The sequence below is a fragment of the Dermacentor silvarum genome, chromosome 3, assembly GCF_013339745.2.
Source record: "Dermacentor silvarum isolate Dsil-2018 chromosome 3, BIME_Dsil_1.4, whole genome shotgun sequence".
In the NCBI taxonomy this organism is placed as follows: domain Eukaryota; kingdom Metazoa; phylum Arthropoda; class Arachnida; order Ixodida; family Ixodidae; genus Dermacentor; species Dermacentor silvarum.
Genome location: NC_051156.1, coordinates 231,165,065 through 231,174,249, shown reverse-complemented (window position 1 = coordinate 231,174,249; position 9,185 = coordinate 231,165,065). Strand labels below are relative to the sequence as shown.

Genomic DNA, 9,185 nt, shown 5'->3' with positions numbered 1-9,185 from the left:
AAGTAGTGACACACCAAACGCTACAGCGAACACTACAGGACATGGAGAAGACACTAGTCAGCTCTCTCATCGAAAATGTCACCCAACTATTCAGCGCGCTTCAAGCAAAAATCGAGAACATAGCTGCCAACCTCACGCAGGTAACTGCTACACAGAACCAACACTCCAACTCCATACAGGCGCTCCAGACTCAACGCCGAAAACGCGCCTCGTCATGCGAACAAGGCCCCTCCCGTAATCGCAGCCGTGCCAATTCCATCGGGAGCGATTCAAGCCCGCCAGCCCACCTAGTCACCCAATATGGCCCCAAACCATAAGCCAAACACTACTGAACACATCGAAGTATGGCAGTGGAACTGCAGAGGTTTCAGAAGAAAACAGGGTCTCCTGAAGCAATACCTCTGCACCACCCCCGTAAGACCTGACATTATCTGCCTGCAAGAGATAGGGGCCGACAGAACCCCTACGCTAGCCGGCTACTACACGATCCACCAACCCCACATGGCGAAGGTTGCAATCCTCGTCGCAAAAGACATCACTGTTATCGAGCACTCGTTGTCAGAACCGGAGGTTGAGCACTTAACCATAGAGATCGTACCCAACAAACGGGGCCGAAAGAGCACGTTCGTGGTTAACACGTACAAGCCACCAAGGCCGGCGAAGGCCGATTTCACCAACCTCCTTTCCGAAGCCAGTCGACTGGCGCAAGCAAACCAGCTTATTGTAGTCGGGGACTTCAATTCGCCTCACCGGGACTGGGGGTATCAGTCAAACTCAGCAAGAGGAGTGACAGTCGCGCGAGCAATAGAATCCCTACGAATGGAACTCCTTACCGACCCTCTATATCCGACCAGGGAAGGCAACAGTGTCACCCGTGACTCATGCCCCGACCTCACCCTGATCAAGAACGTCGCCGAGGCCACGTGGACGAACCTAGGAGAAACCCTGGGCAGCGACCACTGTATACTCAGCACGTCCATATCATCTAGCAAAATTAGAAGACATCTGGGTGCCGCCCATATCACTGACTGGCCCAAATTCCGCAATGCACCCGTCCCGTCAGGTCCAATCCAGTCGATACACGTCTGGAGCGAGGACATCAGACAGGCATACAAGACAGCCACAGAAACAATACACCGCACACCGGAAGCCCCAGAGGTAGACCGCCACCTTCTCAAGCTATGGGAAAAGCGCAACCGGCTCGTGGGAAGATGGAAAAGGCAACGGCTAAACAGATCCCTCCGCCTGCGGATTGCACAGCTCACAGAGGGCGCTCAGACATACGCCACCAACCTAGCACAGCAAAACTGGCAACAGTTTTGTGAGTCACTGCGGGGAACGCTGGGAACCTCCCGTACGTGGGCAATCCTGCGGAACCTCATCGACCCCTCTAAATCAAAATCTGAATCTACACGCACCCTGAAGCGCATTGCTCACCTCTTTCCGGGAGACAACGTAGCCCTACTTCTTGCTCTAAGGGACAAATACATCGGCACCAGCACCGCGCCACCCTGCTCTGCGACCTATCAGGGTGAGGAAAATCCGGCACTCGACGCTCCCATCTCCGAAGCCGAGGTGTACGCCGCAGTACGATCGTGCACCCGAAATACTACGGCTGGAGCGGACAAAATTAACAACGCCATGATCCGCAACCTGAGCAAGGCACAGATCAGGGACCTCACCAAGTACCTGAACGACTCGCTCTGGGAGAAGAATGAAATTCCCTCCGAGTGGAAACACTCGGAGATCATAGTAATCCCGAAACCGGGCAAGAAGCCGGCAGTGGAAGCTCTACGACCTATATCTCTCACATCGTGCCTGGGCAAGCTCTACGAGCGAGTCGTCCAGACGCGCCTTCAACACTACATAGAAGATAACGACCTTTTTCATCCATCCATGATTGGCTTCCGGTCGGGCCTGTCGACACAAGACGCCTTCCTTCTCCTGAAGGAGGAAGTACTCTCTAACATCCCGAGGGGTGGCGAACACCTCATTATGGCGCTGGATCTAAAAAGCGCGTTTGATAACGTGTCTCACGAGGCAATACTCTCCGAGCTCAGCAATCTCAACTGTGGCGAGCGCACCTTCCAATATGTCAAGACTTTTCTGTCCAACCGAACGGCAACAATAGGAATGGGTGACACGAGATCGGACCCTCAAGACATGCCCAACAAGGGCACACCACAGGGATCGATCATCTCCCCGCTCCTATTCAACGTCGCCATGATCGGCGTCGCAAGGGCTCTGCAGCAGGTTCCGAACATCGGATACACCCTGTATGCGGACGACATTACGATCTGGACAAACACCGGCTCTCTAGCCGAGAAGGAAGACACACTCCAAGCAGCAGCAATCTGCGTCGAAACAGAGGCCATTCGATGTGGACTCCACTGCTCCCCCGACAAATCCGAAGTGATCCGCATACAGGGACATCACTACAAATCGCCAGGCAACCTAAACATCCTCCTACATGGGGTCCCAATCCGGGAGGTACCACTCATCCGGATCCTGGGCCTCTGGCTGCAGAGCGACGGAAAGGCCAACCACACACTCCAACTGCTCAAGACTACAACACAGCAGATCTCTAAGATGATCCGCCGGGTGGCCAGAAACAGAAAAGGCATGCGGGAGGAGGACACGATCCGTTTGGTGCAGGCACTGGTCATCAGCCGCCTTTCCTACGGGCTCCCTTACCTCACCCTGCTCCGAGCAGACTTCAACAAAGTTAATGCGATGATACGCGTAGCCTACAAGAACGCCCTCGGTCTCCCACCGTACACATCCAACGTCAGCTTGGAAGCTTTGGGACTAAATAACACGTTCGAGGAAATTCAGGAGGCGGTCCTCCTGACCCAGAGAGAACGCCTCCTGTCCACAGCGACAGGCCGACACATCCTAAAGCGCATCGGCTACCCGGCGGACCTTGACGCCATCCAGTCGACCACAAACATTCCGACATCGTACCGAGCCAGAGTACACGTGGCCCCGCTCCCAAAAAATATGTCACAATCCCACAACGAAGGCAGAAGAAACGCCCGAGTGGACTACCTCAAACGCACAGTGGGACGGAGCCCGAGGACGGTGTACGTGGACGCCGCCCTATATAAGGATGCATCGAACACAGCAGCAGCCGTGGTGGTGGACTCTTCTTACGAAGAAGTCTCCAGCATCTCCATCCCGCACTGCACCGTCACAGAAGCGGAAGCTGCGGCGATCGTGCTGGCCGTTCAGTACGGGGACGCGACCAACCGAGAACTTCAAGTAATAACCGACTCCCAAGCGGCGTGTCGGCTCCTTCTTGCAGGCAGAATACCTCAGAAATTAGCTAGGTTCACGACTAATCCATTGGCTAGAAATTCATCGCTCAAACATCAGATCACGTGGGCTCCGGGGCACTCGGGGCTGGAGGGTAACGAGGCCGCGGACAGGCTAGCTCGAGGTCACACAAACCGAGCGGCCACAATCCTCGATCCCACTACTACCCTCCCCGTACCTGCGGCTTACGGCGCGCGACTTCAACACTTGCGCAAACAACGTCAGCTTTACCCCCCACCACACAAGGGGCTAAATGCACAGGAAGCACGGGACTGGAGACAGCTCCAAACCAACACCTTCCCCAACTTACACAAATACAGCATTATCTTCTCAGAACACTACAAAGACGCATGCCCATGGTGCAACGAACGACCCACCGCCTACCACGTCACGTGGGGGTGTACAGGCCCCAAACCGCCAGACATACAAACACAACAACCGGAGGAGCAGTGGGAGGCCACTCTGTCCAGCCCCGACCTAGCAACCCAGCGCGGACTGGTAATCCAGGCGAGAGCGGCAGCCAAGGCCACTGGGGTCTTGAAATGAAGACTCCACTCGATGTACATTTTCCTCCGTATTTATTTTCTGTGTGAATAAACGTTTTCTACTACTACTACTGCTCGTCCAGCTTCAAGATGGAGTGGAAAGAGTTATAGCGTATGCCAGCCGCTCCCTGTCCCGTTCCGACGCGAATTATTCGACTACGGAGAAAGAGTGCCTCGCGGTCGTGTGGGCGATCATAAAGTTTCGCCCCTATCTCTATGGTCGTCCCTTCAAAGTAGTGACGGACCACCATGCCCTCTGTTGGTTGGCAAGCATGCGCGACCCTTCAGGACGACTGGCACGGTGGAGCTTGCGGCTACAGGAATTTGACATCACCATCGTTTATAAGTCTGGTCGTAAGCATGAAGACGCTGACACGCTGTCCCGCGCACCCATTGATCCTGCCAGTCAGGAAACAGAGGATGATGACGGCTTCCTGGGCGCCATTAGTTCGTCGGACTTGAGCAGACGGCAGCGTGACGACGCTGAGATTAGACCGATCATCGATCATTTAGAGGGCCATGACACAACCATACCACGCCATCTGTCCCGCTCGCTGACGTCCTTCTGTCTGCGAGACAACGTGCTTTATAAGAAGAATGCTCGTTCGACCAGCCGTGCTTACCTACTGGTGGTTCCAAGGGACATGCGCGACGACATCCTCTTCGCTTGCCATGACGAACCGACATCTGGTCATTTAGGCTTTTCACGAGCACTCGCTAGAGTAAGCGAAATGTACTATTGGCCCGGGCTTTCGGCAAGCGTCAAACAGTACGTTAAAGGCTGTCGTGAATGCCAGCGCCGCAAGACACCATCCGTTAAACCGGCTGGCTTACTTCAGCCAATTGAAGCACCTCACACGCCTTTCGACCAAGTCGGCATGGACATTCTCGGACCGTTTCCTCTCTCTGCCGACGGCAACAAATGGGTGATCGTCGCGACTGATTATTTAACACGCTATGCTGAGACGCAGGCGATCCCACGAGCCACGGCCTCAGAGGTAGCGCAGTTCTTCATGCGCCACATCTTCTTGCGTCACGGTGCTCCTTCCACTGTAATAACAGACAGAGGGACAGCATTCACAGCGCAGCTTATGGACGAAGTTTTTGAATTGAGCAACACCAGGCATCGCAAGACGACCGCGTACCATCCGCAGACCAATGGACTTACCGAGCGACTGAATAAGACGGTCACAGACATGCTCGCAATGTACATCGACGTTGAACACAAAACATGGGATCGGATCTTGCCTTACGTGACCGTCGCGTATAACACCGCCGTGCAAGAGACGACGCGCTTCACGCCCTTTCGCCTTCTCTACGGTCGCGAAGTCCAGACGATGCTGGACACTATGCTGCCGTGTCAAGACGCTGACCTATTGACAACTGACGCCGAGGAATTTGCAGAGCGTGCTGAGGAAGCTCGGCAGCTCGCGCGGCTGCATATCGGCAAGCAGCAGCAGCAGGCAGACGCACGACGCTACAACATCCGCCACAGGGACGTGTCCTACAACCCCGGGGACCAAGTTTGGGTGTGGACCCCCGTTCGCCGTCGTGGCCTCTGTGAAAAGCTGCTGAGCCGGTATTTCGGTCCGTATAAAGTGCTCCGCCGCGTCAGTGACGTAAACTAACGCACTGTGCTCCAATCATGCTAGATTGAATCATGTGGATTGAAGGCGTGTGCAGTAGTTGGCTGCAAAAATAGTGACTGGCATGTTAAGGAATAAAATGAATCTGTGTGGCCAAGTTCGCGGACCGCGGCTGCAACTCTCCGAACGTGTTACTGGCACTTCGTGATGTACGGCTTTCCTCGAGGATACAGAAATTTGCTCATCCGCCAGCCTTGTCTCGCTAATCTTCAAAGAAAAGGCTTCATCCCCAGAACGTCGGCAAGAGTCAGTACCACTCGTGAAACAATGACAAAGGGAGTAGCGACGCTTCCTGTCATAGTAAGTTTCGCGCACGTTATCTATACACATCTTTCCCAAATGGCAGGAAAACTTACGCCCTCTCTATCGCTGACGTATCAAGAATAAGGGAATGGGCGCACACTTGAATATATGCGCACTGTATACGCACAATAAATGACGGACTACACCTATGGCGCACGAATGGTCGAAGCTGAATGTTCCGCGACGGTCCACAAGAGTAAGCGAGTTACTAGCTGTAATATATATTTGCTACAAGGTACCCAAGGTGTACTACGTACAATACAGCTACGTTTCAAGCCTTGTACGCAGCAAAAACAAATCTATAGGAACTGAGCACACCCGCGAGCGATTAGGCAGAAAATGATCAGATAGTGGCCGCACCGGGAAACTTCACTGAGTCAGAAACTGACAAGGCACTGCTTCAAAATATTTCCCGAATAAAGAACAAAGAGCAAAACACACTAATCCTGACTGAATTCATAATCGGAAATCTTAGATAGCTTGGAATACATATTTAGCCCCGCTTTTAGAACAAGCACCATATACGCTGCTTGCGCCGTTTGGACATAGCTTAATCAGCTCCTAAATCGCTTTTGCATGTTCTCTGAAGCTCTGATGAAAGCTTCGTGTCGTCCACCTAGTCACCGCCTACGATATCTCCGAAAACAGAGGTTTTCGAAGCCCCGCCGGCGTCATACACTTCCATTGTAAACAAGGCGGCAACGGAGGCAGTTGAGGCAAGCAATGGACGCGTCACCACGTGATCAAACATGGCAGCGCCAGTGGGGTCGCCGCGAAAAGGGTCAATACCCTTAAAGTTTCGGAATTGAAATCCATGCGCTCCGTAGATTCCGCGGGCGTTGCGAGATGCCGCAAAGCGCCCGCTCGCCATCGAAACGCCCTTGAAAGTTTGTGCTCGGATGGTGGTGGTGAAAAACTTTTATTTCTCTAACAGAGAGAGTTTGGGGGCCACAGAGTGCCCCGCTACATGGTCGGCGTCCCTAGTCCGGGACACCGCATGACGAGGCCCCGTCTTGCGCCCGTTTCACCAGAGCCCGTTGGGATTCCAGCGAGGAGCAGTTGAGGAGGGCAGTCTCCCATGCCTCTCGGGAAGGGGTAGGGGAAGGGTGGAGGTGGGGATTTTTAGTACATGCCCACACCATGTGGAAGATATCACAGGTCTCCCCACAGTGCGGGCACCGCCCATCCGTGTTGGGATCGAAATGTTTGATGATTGCAGGACAGAGTAGAGTACCTGTCTGCAGGTGCCTTAAAGTTCGCTATTCCGCCTTACTCAGCCCCTTTGCAGGAGTCGGGAAAAGGCGGTGGTTATCGCTATAATGTCCTATAATTTCCCTGAACCGCAGCAGCGGTAGGTTTGCCTCCGAGCTAGAAGAGCTAGGGTGAGGAGCCCGGTGGGTAAGCGCTCGGGCAGCCGCGTCAGCGGCCTCATTACCTCTTAAGCCCTGGTGGCCAGGAGCCCAAATAATACGTTTCGGTGTTGGGTCAATGGCAGCCCGTCTTAGAATTTGACTGGCTAGGGGGGAGATCTCCCCTGTCAAGTAATGATCACATGCTTTACGGGAGTCCGTGATGATGATTCTCGAATTGGGGTCCGCGGCAGCAAGTGCTATCGCTACTTCCTCAGCTCGCGCTGAATTTTGGGCTCGGAAGGAGAGCCCATCAACGTGCTTTTCCCGGTGAACGACGGCGGCAGTGTAACATCCCGCGGGCGACGGCCCTGCTACGTCTACATAGTATACACCAGGTCGGGAACCGTGTTGTGTCTCAAGCGCCCGAGCCCGCGCTTGTCGTCTGCTTTCGTGCGTGTCGGTGTCCATGTTACGAGGGAGCGGAGAGACCCCAGAGCATATGGCGCCACAGTTCTAGAATACGCTCCGCCTCCTTTGGAGTGCAAGCGTGTTGAATGTGTAAGCGGTTGAGCAGGCGGCGCCCGGGGGCTGTCTGCATGAGCCGCGTGTATTGGTTCACGAGGTGGGCCTCCCGCAACTCCTGGTAGGAGTTGAGCACCCCCGGCGCCTTGAGTTTTGCGTTAGAGGTAGTCACCGGGAGATCCAGGGCTCGCTTAGTTGCTTTGCGGATGATGGCATCTATTCGCTCGTCTTCTTGCTTAGTAGTGCGAAGGTATGGCACGGCGTAGAGGATCCGGCTAGTCACGAAGGCGTGGGCTAGCCGAAGCGCGTCGCTGCCTCGCAGACCACCCCGCTTGTTGGAAACACGGTGGATCATGCGCCCTACCTGTTCGCCTACTCTCTTGAGTTTCGCAATAGTGGAGTCCGGTCGGAGTCTGTGGTGAATGAACAGACCTAGAATCCGGAGCTCATTCACCTCTCTGATAGGACCTCCCGACAGAGTTATGTGTATTGCTGACTTATTCTTTGGGTTCGCTCTGACATGCAGAAGCTCCGATTTAGCTGGAGCACATTGGAGCCCACAGTCGATGGCATACGCCTCGGCTATGGAAGCGGCCCGCTGAAGGCGGTCCTCTATTTCCCCAAGGCTCCCCTCGGTGGTCCAGATTGTAATATCATCCGCATATACCGCGTGTTGAATGCTTTCCACCCGGGCCAATTGGCTTGGGAGGCGCATCATAGCTATGTTGAACAGGAGCGGTGATAACACCGCTCCCTGAGGGGTACCGCGTGTTCCCATCGTGTAAGGGCCATATTCCTCGTCCTCGATCCGAAGAAGGGCCTGGCGCTTAGAGAGGAAATCTCTTACATATGCGTAGGTCTTAGCGCCGCAATCGGTGGAATTCAAGTTGGCCAAGATGCTACCGTGTTTAACATTGTCGAAAGCCCCTTTCAGATCAAGGGCGAGGATGGCTTTGTCATTGGGGCTCCTTGCGTTATGTGACTCCAGGTGCAAAGGCGTTGCCACGAAATCTAGCCCGAGTTCGCAATGTTCTTGCCGAAATGTCTTTTCTAGCGTGAAAAAGGCATTGTAGACAAAATCCCGAATGATTCCCGGCGCCGGTGGTTGTTTTGGTCGGCGCTGCATGCCAGCAGGAAAAAATTTCGGGAGGGGCTGAAGCCCCATCAGCCCCCCCCCCCCCCCCCCTCCCATTGGCTACGTACGCCCCTGGTGACGACCATCTTGTCAGGGTAAGAAGAGTGGCCTTCGCGCTGGTCACTGTTTACACGGAAGGTGGCGGCACCGTCGCCGTCTGGGCGGCGCTGATGAAAGGGGATGCCTCGGGGGAAACAACCTAAGAAAGCGCACTGCCGATTCGGGACGCAACGCTCTCGCGTACCAACTGCGCTAGAGCCATGCGGCTCGCGTAAGAACATCCCGGCCTCTCGGCAGCAGAACACTGCGCGGTGGCTGCATCCGTTCAAAGAGCGATTGAAAAGCAAGCTTCCAACGAGCATTGATT

The 9,185-nt window shown here is 54.5% G+C and overlaps 1 protein-coding gene and 1 pseudogene across 1 annotated transcript; one reads left to right on the top strand and one right to left on the bottom strand.

Moving 5' to 3' along the window:
• Positions 1 to 501: 501 nt before the first annotated feature.
• Positions 502 to 3,861, top strand: LOC119445258 (uncharacterized). Its single transcript, XM_037709575.1, has 2 exons — positions 502 to 2,176; positions 2,321 to 3,861. Exons 1-2 carry the CDS (start codon positions 502 to 504, stop codon positions 3,859 to 3,861), a joined length of 3,216 nt encoding a protein of 1,071 aa, XP_037565503.1.
• Positions 3,862 to 6,789: 2,928 nt separating this feature from the next.
• Positions 6,790 to 8,461, bottom strand: LOC125944443 (uncharacterized; annotated as a pseudogene).
• Between the last annotated feature and the right edge of the window lie 724 nt (positions 8,462 to 9,185).

Coding starts and splice junctions, on each gene's coding strand:
- LOC119445258 (XM_037709575.1), top strand. CDS start 502: ATGGCGAAGGTTGCAATCCTCGTCGCAAAAGACATCACTGTTATCGAG. Junction 2,177..2,320: donor TCAAGACATGCCCAACAAGG/GCACACCACAGG, acceptor CCGGCTCTCTAG/CCGAGAAGGAAGACACACTC.